The 22,092-nt window shown below is 40.9% G+C and overlaps 1 protein-coding gene across 2 annotated transcripts in view; it reads right to left on the minus strand.

Moving 5' to 3' along the window:
• zc3h3 (zinc finger CCCH-type containing 3) overlaps positions 1 to 22,092 on the minus strand; it is a 109,338-nt gene that overhangs the window by 82,994 nt on the left and 4,252 nt on the right. For both annotated transcript variants that reach the window (XM_041792158.1, XM_041792157.1), the window contains exon 3: positions 20,085 to 20,257. In XM_041792158.1, coding sequence (XP_041648092.1) covers positions 20,085 to 20,257 — 173 coding nt within the window. The remainder of the gene's footprint in view (positions 1 to 20,084; positions 20,258 to 22,092) is intronic.

A 22,092-nucleotide genomic window follows, 5' to 3' on the forward strand; every position in this document is an offset into this window, starting at 1 on the left:
TTGCTGGTAATAAACTCTAAGAATAAAACCAGAGTAGCACTAAAGTAGAATGTTCCTTTAAAGATAGCAGTGAAAGTAGGTGGCTGGCAGGCCCAATCAATCATTCAGTTTACACCTGTCCATCATGTCTCAAGAATCTGCTGCACATTTGTTTCTAGCTCTGACAATATTATTGCTAATGGTTAAATCTGGGAGACACCTGTAGGGAGGTTATGGTGGGCTTAAGAAGCCTAGCCTCTGCCCGGAGGTCAGGGATGGAAGGGAAAGTCTGGGCATTAAGCTCTGAGGTTTGCATGCCAATCATGGCTGGAGGCACAAACTCAAATGTCTCTGAGGGGGGGGGGGGGGGCTGAGAGAAGACAAAACTTAACTTTTCCCATGGGGGGACAAAGAAGGAAAGAAAAGAAAGAAGAAGAGGACTGGTGGCTAGCAGAGGAAAGCAGGCACTACAGGGCTGAGAAAAATATTTTTGAAGACAAACTGATACATTTTCAAATGAGATTTAGGGAAAGACAACATAGTTTTTATCAAAATACTTTATGGTGAAACCTGAAGAAAAAAAAAGATGCCAGGCCTAATGCTTAGTAAGATGATTGTTTACACTATGAAACACTCAGTAATATGCTTATTGACCACAAAATTATCTATTGTAAATGTAGATTTTATATAGAGAATTCTATTCATTTTAATGTCTTTTGCAGCATTTATATTATCAGTAATTAATAAAAGAATACTCATACCTGTTTAATATTATAACAACAAATGCAGAAGTCCTAAACACCACCTATGGGTAATTTCAGGTTTTTAATTATGTACTAATTCAGCTCTAAAACCAGCTAATACATCAAAATTAGCAAATATCTTAGTTATAAAAACACTAAGCTATAAAATCATTTTTCTTTATATGTGCCATTCAACTGTGCAGCCACGCTACGATAGTGATAACAAAGAACATGCATGCTGTTAAAGGGAATCACTGATTAAACACCCTCATGCAGGATCACCTAATGCTGTGTCCTCACTGGACCAGACACGAGCGAGCATCATTGAGTAAATCAGCTCAACTGCATAGATTTCTACAGTAGTGACCTGACAGCATACAAGTGATGCAGTGTGAAGCAACGTGATGTGGTGACGTTTTTACCCCTCACAATGAGGTGGGTGAGGAACAAGGAAGGAGGGGGTATCAGGAGTGTCAAACAGGAATACAGTATTTCTTGATTTTCTGTTCCTTTATGAATTAAAAACATCCATATCAGTGTTTGAAATGTGTGCTAACACAGAGGCAAAACTATACGGCTCAAAGATGTCAAATTTTCCATAAAACAAAAGGCCACACTGCCATTTGTCCATGTTCTAAACTAGTGCTGGATGTTGCACTGTTTACAATGGGAGCCTGTAAGGTGGCTTTCACATCAGGGGCCTGGTCCCGGATCCGAGCGCACTTGAGCCCAAAGTCCGGTTCATTTTTGGTAGTGTGAATGCAAACGAACCGCGCCCAGGCAGCGGGCCCAGGTTCACTCGAGGAGGTGGTCTCGGGCGCGATTCAAGTGGACTCTGGCACGGTTCGGATGAGATGTGAACACAACTGTGCTCGGATACAGGACAGAGCGTCGTATTAGCTTTATGACATCATCGTAAAAACTAAACGTCTTCCACAGCGTGGCAGTTTGTTCACATTTTTCCTCAATAAAGGGCGGAAATCATCAGAATCCAGCCAATAAACAGTCTTCTGTGACCAAGCAGCAACCTCGGGTCCTAAAAATGAAGCCAATGCGGAAGTGCAAAAAATTGCTATACCACAAGTGTCCACTTGAGGCTGGCTGCATGAAAACCGGAAGTTCCGTCTGCACACATGTTAAACAGCTGGTTTTGACACACAAAATAAACTGGTTTACAGCCTGGTTCAAAACACCAAACGTGTCTCATTAGCTAGTGTCTTATTGTGCTCCCACTGTATGAGGGGTGAATTTTTTTGTACCACGATTGTTTGGATTATATTTAGGATAAACCTCACTTCACGGTGATTGGCATGTCTCATTTGATTGACAGCTCGGCAGGCAGAGGCTTCGTTTCTGTCAACCGGAATGCTAGCTAGCAGGCTGACAGGAAGTCGCGCTTAGTGGGCGGGCCGTTAGGTTGATCTAAAGTTCGGCTGAGACCGCGATTTCAATATGGAAGCATCCACGAATGGGCTTCAAAAGCCGTTTGAGTCCACCTATTGTAAGCAGACGACTGACGTCACACAGGGTTTGTCCAATTCTTTCTACAGTCTATGGTTGTGACTCACCTTACAGATGAACACAAGTTGGAGTCAGTGAGATGAGATGCAAAGGCAATTAAAGTCTCCTGTCACCTCAAAAACCGCTCTATCTGCGCAGCCCATTTAATCCTCTGAGCTGCACGTAGACGTGCAGATATGAAGAGCGAAGTTGCTGGCATCTTAAAAGTGATTTTAATCATCCATGGCTGCAGGATGGACTTTTCATCGAGTCAAAACAAAAATAATCTTCACTCAGGTCATGACCCCCCCAGGTGCATACCGCCACCTGCTGTTTCAGACCGAGTAAATACGCAAGTACGCCCAGGCATGGTTTGATGTTGCTAGTGCGAAAGCAAGCATTAATTTGAAAAATAAATCACTTTAAACTGAGTGATTGTCAGACAGAGTAGCCTGTCACAAGCAGCTGCAAGTTTCAGCTCAATTCATCAAAGGGTTTCCCTCGCCCATCGCCAGTTCCGCTCTCTTTTCCAAATGTTGTCAATGTGCCTAACAGGTTTCAATGTTGTTTGATTTTACTACAGTCATATAAAGTTCTGATTCTGTGACAATTTGTTATGCGACAGAAAAAAAATGGATGTGTATACTGTGATTTTTGGTCAGTGGCACCAAGCCCTAAGCACACAGATAGAAACAGAAGAAAAGACTAGTGCAGACTGGTCAGGGAAGAGGGTCACTGAATAACTCAACAAGACCAGAATAGACGTGGAGGGGTTCGGGTGTCCAGGCCGGTATGACTGAAATGGAAAGCTGAAATGATGAGAAAAAAAAACATCAAGAAGATAAGAGGTCAGGTTTCTCTTCATCCATGAGCCTGATGTGAGGCCTGGCTGTGGTAGGCGTCAGAAAGATGGAGACAGACAGAAAGACAGAGATAAAAAAGATAAGAGCATTTCAAAATCTCCTAGCATTACAGGAATATGGGTCATGACCCCTACTTGGCTCCAACAAGCTACTGAGACTTTCAGCCAAGACATTAATTAGGGGAATATGTTCAGTCCCTGTGGACAGGGAAGAAGAAGAGAAAGCGAGCGATGCTGGTGAGCAATCACACACCATGACAGCAGATAAAAGAGCAGCGAGAGGGATAATGGAGAGAGAAAAGTCTTGAAATGATTGTTCTAGGTGTTTTCTAAGGATTAATGAAGTATCCCTCTATCCACATGTCTGTCAGTCCTTCTGTACCCCTGCTGATGTTGTATGGCTTCTGAAGTTCTGTCCCACAAGAAAAAATACTTTTAGAGCACTTGTTGTCAGCTCAAGGAAGGGTTACAAAGACAGAGCTTACATAATTCTCTTGATAAAAAGAAGAGCCTGGCCTATAGACACACCGAGATTACTAGGGATGCACGATATTGGATGTTTTGCCGATATTTCCAAACACGTCTTATTATTGTAAGACAGTGTCTCCTGTATAACAGGCTGAGTCGAGCAGAGCTGAGAGAAGAACAGGGAAGTAGACAATCTTGCAGTCGATTTACTCTCAGGGCTTTATTCAAAATGTTCAGGGCTCATGGTGGGACTTGATGTGTATACAATCTTAAAGTCTGTCAGTCTTTCACTTTCCATAAAAGTTCATTTTATAGCATCGGATTTCATTTTTTTTTTTTTTTCCTAAACCCAAGTTTTGTAAATAGGCATTTATATCTTGAACCACCATGCAGGTCAAATTTACCCCATAAGAAAACCTTGATTTTCCCACTGTTTCATTTCACACCAGCAATAAATAGATGGCGCAATGGAAATACCTTCTCTCTATTGCATTAATGCCAAATCAGAAGTCAATAGATCAACCTTCAACATGGATAAAACAGGGAAAAAAAGACATCTACCATTGTTAAATGTCTAAGTAATCTCAGTGCTTTTAATGAAGAAGAATACAGTGATGAGGAAGTTTCTGGACTAGCAATCAGTCCAATTTTCTATGTGATGGATCATCTTCCAACAGTTATCTAGTTTGCTATCTGTGGTTAATAAGCTGTCCAGTGTAAGTGGTTAAGTAACAGTCCCTGATCAGTGCTATTTATGAAAATCTAGGCATTTAAATGACAGGTAAATTTGACCGGTTGGCTGTTTTAGGTATATAGAGATCCACAGTGGTTCTAGTGTTAAAAAGGTCCAACTCCATCTCATTTTACAAGCCCGCCATCCTTAAAACCAGTCACAGATGTTTAAAAACGTTAAAAAATTACCACTGATAGTTAAATTATCATTTGCAAAGGTAAGACCTGCACTTCAAGACAATCTTAAATTCACGTCATTCTTTTTTGACAGTGAAACTGCGTGTGAGAAGAGAATTAACGCTTCAGTGTAGACTGGAAGGACTGAAATTTCAAACTACTATTGGAGGTTTATTTAGAGGCTCTGTAAAGCTCAAACTGACGTCCTAAAGTAAGTCCTTTTAAACAAGATTGTAATGGTGTCATTAAATTGTACGGTACAATTTATAAACTTCCTAGAAATCACAGACACAACTCTGAAGTCATAAACCATCCTCCTCATGTCAACAGCCGTACCCAGTGCCAGTCTAACCCTGCCCCGACCATAATGACCAACCAGCGACGACCCCTTCCCCCCTGATCAGTCACACAATCCCTTCTCCACCATGTGTCCACGTCTGTGTGTTTATGAGTGTGTGTAGGGACATAATTAAGATGCCGAGCGCTCCTTGGACCCTTTGCTCATCTTCCCACGTAAACGGCAGACCTCAATGATTATTATGGTTACACATCAGTGTGTGCAGACATATGGAGAAGAGCTGGGGGGATAGGGTTACTGTCCTAGGGGTGGGGGTGAAGCAGCTATACCAGCGTGCTCTCCAGCTGACTGAAGGTGAAGATTTATGGAGCAGGTCCTAAAGGTCTCGGACTTTCTCCTCCCTGTTACAGACATGCTTTATGTAACACAACAAGACCACACTGCAGGAAAACAAACTGATCAATAATGTTTACACTGAGTTTGGGACAAAAAACTTAAACTTTTTTGTCTTCTAATTGATTTTAACATTTCATTCAAACCAAAGTTTAAATAAAATATGAAACCAAATGATCAAAGTTGATAACAATAACTGTTAAAATATGCAGCCCTGTCACAGACTTTAAGTCTGCAACACACAGTCCCTATAAAAAGTACTCAACCACTTTGATGTTTCATCATTTTATTGATTTCATAACTCAATTATGATCCATATAATCTGGCTTTTCTAATGTTAAAGTGAAAACAGACTTCTACAAAGTAAAGTCAATTAAGCAAAAATATTTGATGTAAAATAAGTGCATAAATATTCATCCCCTTTAGATCAGCATTAAGTATGCAACTTTGGCTGCAATCACAGCACCGTCTGTGTGGATAGGTCTCAATCAGGCTTGCACATCTGGACACTGCATTTTCCCTCCAGTCTTCTTTGCAAAAACTGCTCAAGCTCTAAAGGCTGCACGGGGATTAGGCCTGAACAGCCCTTTCAAGTCCAGCCGCAAATTCTCAACTGGATTGAGGATTGAGCTTTGACTTGGCTGCTCCAGAATGTTCATCTTGTTGTCATTAAAAAATTTCTGTGTAGCCTTCACTGTATGCTTCAGATCATTGTCTTGCTGGAAAATAAATCTTCTCCTGAGGCGTAGTTCTTTGCAGAGTGAATAAGATTGTCCACCAGGACTTTCCTATATTTTTCCGCATTTATTTTACCCTCTGCCTACAAGCCTTCCAGGGCCGGCTGCTGAGAAGCACCCCCACAGCATGATGCTGCCACCACCGTGCTTCACAGGGAGGATGGTGTGTTTGTGGCGATGTGCAGTGTTTGGTGTCCACCAAACAAAGTGTCTTGTGTGATGGCTAAAAAGCTCCATTTTGGCACCAGTGATTCGATTTAAATGTTGTGACTCAACTTAATAAAAAGTAATGTTTGATGTTGCTACTCTGAAGACTTAAGAGCAGTGTTTAAAAGATGTCATTGTTTTTTTTTATATATTTGAAACTGGGTACTTATGGAACCAGGTCTTTTATTGGTCTGGTATTGGCAGATATTAGCTTAAAAAGGCAAGTATCGCTATCGACAGATATCAAAATTTCTTCCGATATTTTCATCCAATATTTTGCCTGTGTATTTCAGCATATATCGACTGTAAATTTGGCCATATATATTAATAAACTGATGGAGTTTTAGGCCAAACCAACAGACCTATTTCAGTTGAGGTCTTTCTCTTTATTTACCCTTATTCTATCATCTTTAAAGTGTTTTTTAGGACTAAAGTTTGTTTCCTTGGTCAACTTTAAAGTGTGTCCGAAAGGGCTGAAAGTTCTTATCCGAAAAGCATATTTAACTCGAAAAGCACTCGGAGAGCGCAGACCTCTGCCATTAGCCCTATCTCCCAATACTCAAGAATCCTGTAATAAATTCCTGGATCTGTCCCCCTGTGCCCCCCATTCGCCGATCACTCCCTCCCCGGTGGGGTGGAAACACGGTGAGGCAAAGCATTGGCTTTGCTACAGGTGGACTGTCATGGTGTCAACAGATGCACTGACAGTCTCACCCATGGTCTCACCGGACGACTGGAAGTCATGGCAGAGGGTGAATACTCCTCTATTCCTCCCAGCATTGTGGGTATTCTTGCAACAATTCGCTGCCTTTCTCTCTGTTACGCTCCGACTTGTCTCCTCGACCGGGCGTGCGTCTTTCAAACTCTATAAACTCCAAAACTTTGAATAGCAACACACCCAAAAATTCTGCTGGGATTGAAGTTACTCATATCCGCCATCTCCTGGTGTAAAGTGGTAACAGCGCAGACCTCCGCCATTAGCTCTATCTCCCAGTAATACAAAATCCTTAAAAAAATTCCTGAATCCAGACAGTGATCCTGATCACTCACAAAATCTAATCAGCTCTTTCTTATGCCATTTCTGACATTTCCTGAAAATTTCATCAAAATCTGTCCATAACTTTTTGAGTTATGTTGCTAACAAACTAACAAACAAACAAACCAACCCAATCAAATAACCTCCTTGGCGGAGGTAAATATTGGTATCAATATCTGTAACTGTATCAGCTAAAATGAATCTGTTAATATCGGTATATTGGATATCAGAAAAAAATCCAATATCGTGCATCCCTAGTTTCAATGTCCACCCCTAGTCAGTTAACAATATGAATTTACATGGCAGTAATTTGGCTTTTCTAGACCACAACACAATATCCTTTCCATGTTATTTTAACATATGCACTTGTAATAGGCAGTTTTTGTGAACCCAAACCAAAATTATAGTTGTAAACTACAGCATACATTTTTTACTTCTTAGACAACGTGCATAACTCCAACTAGTTGCATTAAAAAAGTCCAATTATTTAGCAGTCACATGACAGTGTGGCACTGAACCCAAATTTGCTCATTGTATTATCTGTAGAGTGTGAATGTGTATGAAAGGGATTGGTTATATCTGATGGATGTTTAACATAGGATAGCCATTGCCATCACTGTGTAGTATGGTATGGGTAAGTGTGATGCAGTTTAAATAGAGCTTTGAGTTGTCAGATGAAAAAAAAAAAAAACTCTAAACAAACTCAAGTTTATAGTAAAATTAAAGCAAAATCAACCAGTTACTCTTACCCAGTAGACTTAAGACAATGTGATGGGTAGCTGTGCCTGAATAAAAACTAGGAAGCTAGATTATTTTCAGGATTGATACCTCTATAATTAGAGAATGCAACAACCCCTCCAACACCAGCCAAGCTAACCAAAAGATGGCACAAGCAGAGGCTGTCATGTGTTCTCAAATAATTAGTAAGGGCTTTGCCTGGGTCCTGTTAGGTTTCTGATTTATTCAGACAGCCTGGCACATGGGCCACTCCTCTGGATACCAAGAAAACATTTACCTCCTTAACTGGGAAGGGGTCACAGTCATTTCAGGCTAAAGTTTCTGAACTCAATAGTATTGATTACACATTTCAACACATGCTGCTCACCCCTCATCTCCTCCTCCTTACTCATTCAGAGGATAAGCCCCCTCAGTTCATGATGGCAAATAGTGCTGTGAGCTCATCAAGAAGCTCAGGAACACCACATCTTATAAGGCTGATGTTTCTAAAAGAAAATAATCAAATCCCTTTAAGCTACCCCAGATTTTACCTTTTAAGCTACCCCAGATTTTACCTTTTAAGCTACCCCAGATTTTACCAACAGAGGTTATCCAGTAATCTATGTTTTTGACCAGTAAGTGCTTGTCCTCAAAGCCAGCGAGGTCCATCTGCACGTTGAGCTCAAATGAGTCAGAACTTAATTATGGCCAGTTGACAGTTTGATGAGTGTCAGTGGGGGGAAGAGGAGTTTTACAACACGAACAGGGAGGAGTTCCTCCTCGTGGACTTACTGTAGGTACAGGGGTCTGATCACCAGCATGCACAGCCCCCATGGGTCTTGAGAGGTTAATCAAAATGCCAAATGTTACAGTGCACCGAGGCAGAGAGCTATACTGAGCCTGTCCTGCACAAGACACCATCTTGCATGAGAAACTGAATCATTCTTGCAACTAAATAGCAATACAGCTTAAATATAGGAACACAGATTAATCACTGCAGTGCTATTTTTCAATAGAATAACCACTTACGAAAGGATTTAGAGAGCTTTTTTTCAAAACATGGGAGATGACAGACAAAAGGATATTTTAACCAATTTGAATCTTTTGCACTTTCTGTATGCAAATATTAGATGATTTAGCCAGACTGCAAGATCACACACCTGCTGACAAAAAGATCTCACAGAAATGTGCATGATCAAAGGTGACCTCAAAAGTGAAGTAAAAATCAATCAATGGGAAAAAATGATGATGCTCAGAGGTACTGCCTCATTCTACTGAAGAGATGCTGATAGGTTCAGTCCACTTGTTCCCAACCTGGGGTTCACCCCCCCCCCCCCCCCCCCCCCCAGGGCGGGTACCAAAGGTCTTAAGGGGGCATATAAGAAAATAAGATTTGCAAATATTGACTAAAACCATGATAAAGCAGTTGTAAAATAATTTATACAAAGGGTTTTTAGATCAGAAAAGCATGCATTAAGCTTTTTTAGGGTTTTATCACTGAAACAATAAAAATCTATGTTGATTTTTGACAGCAATGTGCCACTTTTTCTTCTTTCTTGGGTGAAATGAAGAGGCGCCAACAACTAAACCTAACTTATTGGGGTAGCTATTAGATACACTATATTGCAAAAAGTATTCACTCACCCATCCAAACAATTGAAATCAGGTCCAATCACTTCCATGGCCACAGGTGTATAAAATCAAGCACCTAGGCATGCAGACTGTTTCTACAAACATTTGTGAAAGAATGGCTCACTCTCAGGAGCTCAATGAAGTCCAGCATGGTACTGTGATAGGATGCCATCTGTGCAACAAGTCCAGTGGTGAAATTTCCTTACTCCTAAATATTCCACAGTCAACTGTCAGTGGTATTATAACAAAGTGGAAGCGATTGGGAACAACACCAACTCAGCCACCAAGTGGTAAGCCACGTTTATGGGTTTGGAAGTTGCCAGGAGAACGGTACTTGTCTGACTGCATTGTGCCAAGTGTAAAGTTTGGTGGAGGGAGGATTAGGGTGTGGGGTTTTTTTCAGGAGCTGGGCTTGGCCCCTTAGTTCCAGTGAAAGGAACTCTGAATGCTTCAGCATACCAAGAGATTTTGGACAATTCCATGCACCCAACTTTGTGGGAACAGTTTGGGGATGGCCCCTTCCTGTTCCGACATGACTGTGCACCAGTGCACAAAGCAAGGTCCATAAAGACATGGATGAGAGAGTTTGGTGTGGATCAACTTGACTGGCCTGCACAGAGTCCTGACCTCAATCCCATAGAACACCTCTGGGATGAATTAGAGCAGAGACTGAGAGCCAGGCCTTCTCGTCTAACATCAGTGTGTGACCTCACAAATGAGCTTCTGGAAGAATGGTCAAAAATTCCCATAGACATACTCCTAAACCTTGTGGAAAGCCTTCCCAGAAGAGTTGAAGCTGTTATAGCTGCAAAGGGTGGACCGACGTCATATTAAACCCTATGGATTAATAATGGGATTTCACTTAAGCTCATATGCGAGTCAAGGCAGGTGAGCAAATACTTTTAGCAATCTAGTGTATGTCTAATTTTTGAAAATGAAAAATATTTCTTCAAAGGCACTGGGGAAAATAAAGGAAAATTTTTTATGTCAAATTGAGATATAAGATGAAATCTTCAGTTTAAGAAAAGAATGATTTGAATATTTCCCATCCCTTTGATTAATCCTGTTAACTATTTAATCCTACCAGCATCACAACCTTGAAGATTGCTTGGACATATGATCAGCTGTCACAAGCCTCGACTAGGGCCTGAAGGAGTTCGGCCCAAATTCTGTCATCTAGTGTGTGGCCAGCCTTACACAAAACATGACAACTTACACAAACACAACCTCTCATTCTAAGTCTGCTGTGGAAACAGCTGCCTAAATCATTAGGGCAATGAAACAATTCTGGATGTGTGAATTATTTGTGTGTGGCAACACTTGTCTTGTAGAGTGCGTGTGCTTGTGTGACAAATGTTGGCAGATATAAAAAGACAGGATGAGAAAGGAAGCCACAGGCAGAGACAGAAAGAGAAGACAGAAGTCCACCTGTTTGACACAGAGAGCCTGAGAAAGTCCACAGGAATGAGACCAATGCCTCTGTGTGAGTGTATGCATTACAGGTTGAGGTCCACACAGTTCTAATGTGTGTGTTATCCAGCTGATAATACTACGGGAGCTCTGGGGAATGGCATCCAGAGAACGGTATGTGGAAGAGCAGCTGATGAGACAATCACACACACAAGCACACAAAACTATTAAACTCCTTTAACCAATAAAAGCTCACAGATAGATCAGCACACATCAGACTGATATTGGGTTATAGCTCCAGTTTGCACTGTCTGTGTGCTGAAAGTCCAAACAATCAAAGAGCAAGCTAATGCCTCCTCTGAGTGTGTGTGTGTGTGCTGTGGGTACATGCTGTAAGTGGGAGTGACAGTGAGACGGGAGCACACGACAAGTGGCTGCAGTGTGAAGGAAAAGTGGGAGAAACTGGATCAAGTGTGAACCAGAGAGTGATGCAAATAAACAAACAAAAATAAACAAACGGGTGCCGTGCCAAGATGGCGCCAAAAAAGGGAAGAGAGCAGAGCGCAGTTCAGAGACAATCTCTGCAGTTAGAGAACGTATTTTTGTGTGAAATTAATTTCTTATTGGTCACAATGACAGATTTTTTAGATCCATACAAAACCACTGAAATTCAACAATATCCTCACTGAATACCACAGAAACAACGATCAAAGTCTTGGGCGACCAACAGTTGGTAATTTCTTGTAATAATTACCAAAATTTGCAAGTAAACCCCTGCACACTCGTTCTGTTTGTAAGACACATAAGCATGACTTCTGCTTCTTTACAAGATGACAAAAGGACTTTAGAAACTTAGAGATTTACCATCCTCTGAATTTTAAAATGCACCACAACTGCTTTCTCTCTGGCAGATTTTAGTTAAAATTACGTCTTAAGATCTCAGTGTTCCCCACAGAACTGCAGCCGTTTTAGTGTGTTCCTGCTCTTTTGACAATAGCATCAGCAATATCTCAAATAACATAACATAACTTGCATTTTGACATGTTTCATTCAGTATTCTGTATTCACATCAGGTGGTTGTGAATCCACATTTGTCTAGATTTGTCAGGAATGCCAGATATATCAACACTAAACTACAAGTGCAGGACAACCCTGACATCAAGTAGACAAAAAAAAACTAGCAAACGAAAGATTTGTTCAGTTTGAACAAGACATTAGGGATGCATGATATGAGATCTTTATATATCCCATATGCCAATTTTTACACATGTATTTTGGCGGATATGATAACATTACAGAGAGGGATGTATGATATTGTGGGCATAATATGTGTATCAGCACATATTAAAGTTTCTATTGATATTAACAGGTACTTGAACTCCTTCGCTTGGGCCAAGGACACTCCCCACCTGGAGAGAGTAATCCACCGTTTTCCTCAGAGAACCATGGCCTTGGACTTGAAGGTGCTGACCCTCATCCCAACTGTTTTGCACTCAGCCACAAACCGTCCCAGTGTCTGCTGGAGTTCCCTGGCAGAAGAAGCCAACAGAACAACATCATCTGCAAAATGCAGAGATGGAACTCTGAAGTCACCCAACCAAAAACCTTCCTCCCCTGACAACGCCTCGAGATTCTGTCCATGAAAATCACAGACAGAATCAGAGACAAGGTGAGGTCTACACGCACCATGAACGTTTTCGACTTTGTGCCAAGGATGCAAACACAGCTCTCACTTAGGTTATACAGGGGCCTGATGCAGCAGCCCTGGTACCCCGTATTCCAACAGTACCCCCCCTACAATACCTACCCTGTGGGACACGGTCATAGGACTTCTCCAAATCCACAAAACCCTTGAAGACTGGATGTGCAATCTCCCATGCTCCCTCAAAGATCCTTGCAAGAGTAAAGAGCTGGTCCACTGTCCCACAGCCAGGGTGAAATTCATATTGTTCCTCTTGTAGCCAAGGTTTGACTATAAGCCGGAGCTTCCTGTCCAGCACCCTAGAGTAGACTTTCCCCAGGAGGCTGAGTAGTGTGATACCCTGATAATTGGAGCACACCCTCTGGTCCCGCTTTTTAAAAATGGGAACCATCAACCCAGTTTGCCACTCCACAGGTACTGCCAAAGTCTTCCTAGCGACACTGAAGAGAAGTGTCAGCCACGACAGCCCAACAATATCCAGAGCCTTCAACGTTTCAGTGCAAATCTCATCTGCACCTGGTGCTGGCACTTGATCTGTGGTTTCTTTGAAAACCTCAGTACTCCTGCAATGTTTAAATGAACAGAGATTGTACAATTTCAAAACACCTGGTATCAGAAAGTGTCAAAAAGTTTGACAACCTTTAACACATCATGATATGTAATATCGCTAGTCCACACTTTCTTGTGGACAGTAACATAAGAACAGTAAATTTTCACTCTTTAAAAAACATGAGGGAAATATGAAAACTTGAAATTTTAAGTTCACAAAATCATTCACAATAGAGTGAAGTGCACACTGAAGTGCAGGTGCAGAGGGTGTAGAGGATGTTTTAACTTCCATCTTTCATAAAGAAAAATCAAAAGTGAAAGTAAAAGTAACAGTGCCACCATTTACCCATGTATTAATGTGCAGCAGATTAAAAAGTTATTCAAAGCGCTCTTATATGCACTGATTAAAACTATTTTATTCTTAAAGAGTCCTGAAATAAAAAAAACTCCACTGTGCCAATCCACCTTTGACCAGCTGATCTTTAAATCAATTTAAAGAACAACAAACTCATGTTTTTGCACATATCCAGCACCCTTTGTGTTTGCTATGAGGTTTACTGGTGAAAGTGGAAAATGTCAGAGAGAAGACCTCGATGCAGAGAAGCACGTATGATTTATGGGTGAAATAAATGGGATCACTGTTGGCACGGTAACAGGATCCATGAAGTAGAAGGGGTGAGGAGGGAGGAATCTTTGGTGGTGGTAATGGGCTCCTTGGTATCTTTGGATTTGGGGGGAGGTGAAGAGGTGTGGGGGGGTAGGATGTTGGTAAGCTGATGCTGAGAGGCCAAAGGTGGCAGGACCGCAACTGTGAGAGAGCTCCCCATTACTACAACAGTGTGTGTGTGTGTCACTGGAAGCATCCACTTTATAATAAAACCAAAGAGTAACAAGTGGCAGTGAGGCTGTAGTCAGACTGGAAATAACTCGGCCTTTAAAAAAACCAAGGGTAGTGACAGCATGTTGCTACGGTTACCTCTGAGAAGTTATACGGCATAAAAATTTCCCAACTAAAACAGCACAACATTCGTTAGTTTAGTTTACAAATTTGCAAATAAACATGAATTTAAAGTTTTTTCTCATTAACACAATAAACATTTGATAAGAGATTACAACAAAAACCACCAATTTTCAAATGTGCTGTAAAACTCTGGCTTTTTCTGTAGCTGATCCCAAGAATGAATGAAGAGAAGAACTTCAAAACTAAACAAACAGTCACTTATGTATGCTCCTTTTGCAAGATCTGCAAAATCTGCTGTGTAAGCCATCCTTTAATACCAATCTTTTTCATCAAAAAGTTGGCTGTGAATAATATATGGCTTACATACCCGTATAAAGCACCAGGACATACAATGCATTACTGCAGGAGCATGCAGCTGCACAAGACCTAACATGATCAAAAATTCTGCTCATTCATTGTGTGTTGCAAATGGCTACCTTAAATGCTCAGAACATGCTCATGCCCGCTTTTTCTGCAGAAAGTAAAATTCACCATTCAGATCCTCCTCATATTTCATGAAACCCTTATTACAACACTTTTAATAGAGATGCAATGTTACTGTTAAAATGGGTTATTGTTTATCCTGTGATCAAAGCTGTGTTATCATGGACATGTGACAGTTTAAATGGTAGGTCATTAGGGCAAAAAGTTTACTTTTTTGGCGGAGCAGGATAAAGGGAAGTGGGAACTACACTTACTATCTGCTCTTGCATACCCATCATCCTTTGCATTCCACTCGCTGGCTTGATCTGACAGTGTGAAAACGATGTATACTACGAGTGACAAGGGAAAACCAGTCTATGGGGAGATCCGAGCAACTTAAAGGTCACATATTACGCAAAATATACTTTTTCAGGCTTTTCTAACAATAATATGTGCCTCTGGCTGGGCCACAATCCTCCCAAGAATCAGAAAAATCCATTCCCTCCCCTCCTTGCTTTCTCCACCTTTCAGAAAATATGTACTGAAAACAGGCGTTCTCAGATTTCCCCTCATGATGTCATGTGAGAAGTTAGCACTGCTGGAAAAAAGTTCCGCCCTCCTCTCGGCTGCCTTTCTACCTTTCAAAAAGATATTTTGTAGGATGACTGGTTCAAAGCTCTGTTTGTCACATTTATCACAGCCCAATCAGATAAAGAAAAGATAAGATAAGATATTCCTTTATTAGTCCCGCAAGGGGAAATTCCAAATTTACAGCAGCAAGAGAGGAGTAAACAAAGCCCATGAGAGTAAAAAGAGCATTCAATTAGTACAATGAATAACTACAAAATAGGAATATAGAAATGTAACTTAGAAATCAAAAAAATTATAAATACTATTGATGTAGGCATATGCAATCGGGGGAGTGAACTACACAACACTGAAGCTGGTAGGAAGAAGAAAAAAAGAATTAAAAGTATCTTTTCCACCAATAAAAGCTTTCATTGTGCTTCTTTTCTCTTCTTTCAATAAAGAAATGTTGTCTCGTTCTGATAAAACTGCCAGTGTAGCTAAAACCGCCATAGTCTACTGGTTCATGGTAAAACTAAACCCTGCCAATGCCACCTCATTCTCATCAAATCACACTGAATAGCCCATTCATTCTCAGACCAAGCTCAGAAATATTTCAGATTGAAGCTTTGCAAGATGGATCTGCTTGATGACAAACATGGAATATGGCAAATCTATTGACTTTACAAGGTTAGCTTGTTATAAAATAGCCAGATCAGTTGCATGATCAGGTCAGGTATGGGAGCATCAAACATGTACGGCTCTGGCCTCCTGATGGCAATCCTTCATGCCTGCACTAGGCCCATCTCTCCAGGTATCCTCCCAGCTGCCCCCTCCACAACAGCCGCGGTCGCCCCCAGCATCAGTTATTAATAATGGAGCTGATTTAGTCATTTAAATTAACATATTTAATGAATGAATCACCACATTGTTTAATTCAGTTGTCCTACTGTAGTTGTCACTGACCTGCATTGCTCCACAGGATTTTTTTGTCCTGTTCTGTTGAAGTAAGTAAAAGCGTGTTGTTTAATGAATAAGGATGGCTTTTGTTCTCATTTTATCAGGTTATGCTGCCACCTGCAGGAGGTCCCACTACAAACTTAAGTAGACTGACCACCTGTTATAGTAAACCATCACTGAGTATGATCCTTGTTGACTGATTCAGGTAAGATCATATCAGTATCGGCAGCCAACGCTAAAGGCATTCCTAAAACATACTAAAATAAACTTTAAATGCGGTAATGTCTATTGCTCATAAGTGCTTTATTAATAATTTTCAGTGAGTGATTTGCAAATTCAGATGAGCTCTCATAGCATTACAGCTCAGACCAGATATTCGATTATACAGAAAATGCCTGCAGTCTGCAAAGTGATATACAGTAGTGGGCTTAGAAAAGTCACAGGGCACATTAGCAGCGCAGCAGGGAGAGCTACGGAGAGGAAATAGTTTGAGTGATGCTGGATGAGAGATGGAGAGGGAGGAAAATAAGACCCAAGTGAGATAGAGACCTCCAGCGCTCCTGAAGCCTGTCACATGGGGATGGAAGGCGCTCGGCTCAGCACTCTTCTCTCTGTGTTCTGTCCGCTCCTGACATTTATCTGCTTTATTAGATTATCTGGGCTACATGGCTGTCTCTGAGAGCATGCATACACACATATAGATACATACATTGACACACGCAAACACACACATGGCTCTCGATTCATTACAACCTTAACTGCTTACTTGGGCTTAAGCCGTCTTTAAATTAAAGCACAGATAACGGAGCACCTCAGAAAACCTCCCATGCAGAGGAGAGGCTGCAGCCGGCCACCGAGGAGGAAATTAAGACACATTGTTTGTGAGTGTATTATCATGCATGTGTGAGTGGTCATAAGGTTGCTTTTTAACGGGCTCATCTATAGGGACTCTGCTTCCCATCATTAGTAATTCAATTTGCTCTTTATTAGCAGCTCTTATCGGAGGCACAGACGGCAACATGCAGCTCTCTTCACTCCATCTTCCTCCTCCTGCTGCACCTATCCTATGTCTCTGATTCTGAATCTTTAATTAGAGACACATGTGTCCCTGCTGTAGGCAGGTTTCTCTACATGACATATGGAGACATGATGAGGAGAGGAAAGAAGGAATTAGGAAGGATGGAAAAGGACACATAAAGTTAAAGAATCCAAAAAAGAGCCGCAGACTGATAGACGCAGAACCATGGGGACGAATAAAGCCTAATGTTAATAGTGATGGCTTTTCTAATGTCTTCTGACTCCATTGAGTATGGGAGATTACAGCGAGATGGGCATGAGGCGTGTAGGGTACACGCAGAATGACCGGAGGGTTGGAGGGGCAAGAGGAAAGGAGGGAGGAGGGAGAGAGGCGGCTGTAAAAACAATGATTGCTTTCCATCAGGTTAGGCCTATATTCTACAGTTCGTTAAAACAATCCAATTTGCAAAAGGATAATTATGCATTAGCTCCTTTTTATCTACTGGAGGGAGAGCAGTGCCAGGGCTTGATAGCAGTGGCGCTGCCTGCCTCCACCTCTGCAAATTACCCGCTATCGGCACTTGTTCGCCATCACGGCTGAATTGGGCAATCAATTAACCTCCCCCCTCCTCCTCTTATGGCCTGCCTGTAAGCCTCTCTAGTGACAGCATGCAACACAAAGCCCCAACACGGACTACATGGATGTGAGCTGCTGCCCTCTACTGGACATGGCTGTAACTACTGCTGTCAGAGCTGCAGCTTTAGGGACAATAAGTCAAACGCTTTGTCCCATTTTCAACATGTAAACTAATCACAGAGAGCCTTTCAATACGCAGTAAGTCTGCACTTGAAAAACAAGCTTAAAACAATGCAAAACTTTATAAATTGAGATAAATAGTGCTTGTTTTTGAGTTTTCCTCAACAATTGTCCCTTGTATAAGTAATCTGAGTAATGAAATATAATCACAAATGAAATCATACATTAAAAAAGCAGTAAAATATACTGGGATGACCAGTGTACCAGTATAACATGCTGAGATCTGCACCATCGTTACCATAAGGCCAGCCACCATCAGCAACTACACACAACTCAGTTGTATGTTTGCTGTGTCTCCTGCCATCACAACTCTTTCTTTAAAAGTTTGATCTCAATATATTCTCCCACTAGTGACTCCATTCATTTTACACAGAACCTTGCAGGGAAAAAATTCAAGATAAAGGCATTCTGTAAGTTTCACTAAACAGATGGTAAACCGGGCTTCTACTTTGAAAAGCACAAACCGAAAGTGTGCTCATAACGTTTTTAACTCGAATGTGACACATTCTACTGCAGTGTAAACAGATTTTCACTAATAGTTGAAGTTTAGAGAACAACTTTATCAGGCATTATTTAGTTTGTGGCCATCATCAAGAAATAGACAGCAAACAAATTCTACCAAAGTGGCCATACATGTGTTTCAAGGACGTAAATAAGGTTCTCCATTTATCATTTTCCTGTCCATTTTGCCGGAGAACCGTACACAGCGTGCAGAGAAAACAGGCTGCCCCTCTTTTCTCTAGATTCTCTGTGCATGAGACGTGAAGCTCAAAAAGGCACTTCAAAAGCCCCGACTTGTTTACATGCAAACAAAATCAAAATCAAGCCATGCACAGTCTGAGAGAGAGTTGAGAGCTCACCTACTGCACATTAGGGATGGGCAATTAATCGCAAATTAGATGAAATCGCAATATGGCCTGCTGCAATTTTCAAATATCAGAAGTTGCAACATTACTTTAACTTGAAATGTGTCAAAATACTAGTTTAATAAACCAATATTTTGTGGTGGCAGAGATTTTATGCACATTATGCAAACATTTAAGTGTCAATTTTTTATAATGGTTCACAAAAATCCTCCTTTTTGTGTTTTATGTATGTTTCTTCTAAGCAAAATGAGTGACACAAAAATGATAATGCCCTTGAGCAAAGCAAATAACATCACATTTGCAATAAGAGCCAAAAATAGTTACCTCACTCTGTCTAAAACTGATGAAGCCTAGTGTTACTTCACGAAAGTCATACCCTAGCTGCGATCAGCTGGTAGCCAGTCTCCCCTCCCCCACCCCAGCCACCTCCTTTATAGCTTAAAGCTTGTTGCACCTCCATATTCAGATTCATGCTACTATGGATAAATTGTTTTAGAAATAATTTCATTGTTTTTTAATACACATGGTCTTATTTATGGAATTATTTATAGCTAGAATTTTTCGAAATATACACAAGATTAACCCAAGAATAATCGCATATTAAATCGCAATTGCAATGTTTGGGAAGAAAATCAAACCAGATTATTTTTTGCAAATCGTTCAACCCTACTACACATATTGCATGATTACAAACCTCATATGGAGAAAACCAATGACACCAAAGGAGAACTCACAATGTACCCAGCTGCTCTAGACAATGCCAAAACCCAACCGCCCACCCTCCCTAGTCCTCTGTGTGCTCTCACTCACAGTGCTCCAGACCCAGGCCAGAGCATGGTTACCTCCTGTATACACACATGGCTTTATATCACCATGGAATGTCCCCTGGAGTCAGCACAATAGAGAGCAATGGAGAAAATGACTACAACTTCACTGACTTTGTGGTTTAGTTTTTAGTCGTTTTGGTCAGATACGGCCCTCTAAGTGTTTTCGAGTTCAAGTTTTCGATTATGCAAGGTGGTGATTATAAATACATGCCATGTCCATGTTCCCATGCTTTTGCCCCTGCATGAGCAACCATACTTCAAAGCATAGCCATATAAACTGAACTCTTGGGATCAGTCATGTTTGCTTGCTTGTTTGCACAAGTATGTTGTAGACCCTTCCTAACACCACTGAAATTGTTTCACAGAGACAGTTTAAACACCCTTTCTCTCTGAGACCCCCCAAAAGGAAACTCAGACCTATATACCAGTGTGACTTGTATTCTAGATTGTGTAGTGCTTCCTTACTTGTCCTTGATGAGGTGAGGGAGAGCCGCCTCAACTTGTGTCTACCAAAAGACACAAGCTCCCTGGAGGGTGTCCTCTTCGCTCCTGTGGGACTCCTAGTGGAGCTGTGGATGCGGCTCCGTGGAGACAGCTTCACTGCTGACGGGCTGGATCCCTTCTCTGACCCTCCTCCACTATGGTCACAGGACAGAGGGCAAAAGTTTAATCCTTGATTCACTAGAGGCTGCTGGTAAGCAAACGATACAGATAAATCTCTATTTAATTCACACCTTCACAGCAAGTCTTCCATACTTTGCTGCCACCTTCTGGTCAAAGAAAGTAACAGAAACAGTCTTAGAGCATCATCACATCTGTGATAGTACACAACAATGTTAAAATAAACCAGAACATGAGTTTATTAAAAAAGTCAAAAGAATCACCCTTTAGTCCTTTTCTATGCTCTTTTGCTCAACTCTGATGAAAATGTTACAGGGTTGAGGAGCGGTATCAACAAGAGAACACTGGTGATAATCGGAATCTGCTTCTACTAGACAAATATTATTTGTTGTGGTACTGCTGGGAAAAAATTATAATCTACCAGCGATGGCCAACAAATTATGCATCCATCATCTGGTGCATCCTCTGTGTTATTTAATACAGCAAATGGAACAAGATAGCCTTGTAATAAATAACTTCATTAAGTGTTTTTGTTTTAGAAGATGACCGTCTTTGGATGAGGGAGCTTCTAGCTGCTGATATAGCTGAAGATTTGAGAACATCTGGATGGTTCGGTAGCTCTTAATTTAAACTTACCTGATATTTAATCTGATTTCATTCATGAGTTTTGATTCTGATGTATATGGATAAAAATCAATGTTTTATATATATTCTTTTGTTCATTTACTGGGAAGAAAAGACTTGTTTTCTTCCCTATGCCTTTAATTGATTATGGTGATGTTTTATACATGCATACATCTTCTCAATGCCTTAAATCTGCTCCTGCAGCCTGGAATCAGCTGCAGGAGACTCTATGTCTTGGAGGGCTGGTTTCTCTAAATCTTTTTAAAAGTGGACAGAAGGCATTGGAGGGTGATGCTTTAAGTTGTAGACTTTTTGACCAATGACTCTGCTCTGTGATTCAGGATTTGTTTGATCTGTGTTTATAACGGTTATATTTCATGTCTGTAGCTCTGTGCTGCTGCCTTTCTTGGCCAGGTCACTCTTGTAAATGAGATTATTGATCCCAGTGAGGTTTTCTCTGTTAAATAAAATTCAATAAATAAATAATATGTGTTGTATCTATAGTTGTCTCTTGTTTCTAAGCTCTTAACACTGGTCTGCACTGGTCCTAACTTACTCTCAGCATGTCAGTAAAGCTCATTATGAACACAAATGAGCTCGTTTTATTGTTACAGAAAATAAAGGCTGTCAGCCTTTAGGCTGAGCAACTAAATCAATCAAACCACAATATGTCCTACCACTGAAATATGTCTCAGAGCATCAGTTTAGTACTTTTTTGCAGCAGCAGCAACAATACGTAATATGTGTCAAAATAATCACAATTGGTATAATTTTTAAATAGTCAGCCCTAGAAAGCATGAATTCATTTATCGGGATGTGGTTAAGGTCCAATCTGCCTGAAGTTTCTTATTTTCTTTTAGCAGGTCTGTATCCAAAAAGGAAGTCAATTACCCTTAGTTTAAGACAGTACAATCATTCAAAATGAATCAAAAACAATTTTAAAAGCAAAATACTGGAATTTAAACTGTGATGAGAAAAAGAGTAACAGCGATTAACTAAAGAAATACTGACATTAATAACAATTTAAAAATTGGAATTGTTGGCAACCATGTAAATAAGATAAACATTTTCTTAACATTTTAGTCAGAGAGATTAAAACTGCAGACATCAAACTTTAAAATAGCAGGGATCTGGGGTGCAGATGGCCCACTGGGCAGCCCAGGTTCAAATCCGACCTGTGGCCCTTTCCTGCATGTCTCTCCCCACTCTCTCATCCCTGTTTCTGACT

The sequence above is a fragment of the Cheilinus undulatus genome, linkage group 7, assembly GCF_018320785.1.
Source record: "Cheilinus undulatus linkage group 7, ASM1832078v1, whole genome shotgun sequence".
NCBI lineage: Eukaryota > Metazoa > Chordata > Actinopteri > Labriformes > Labridae > Cheilinus > Cheilinus undulatus.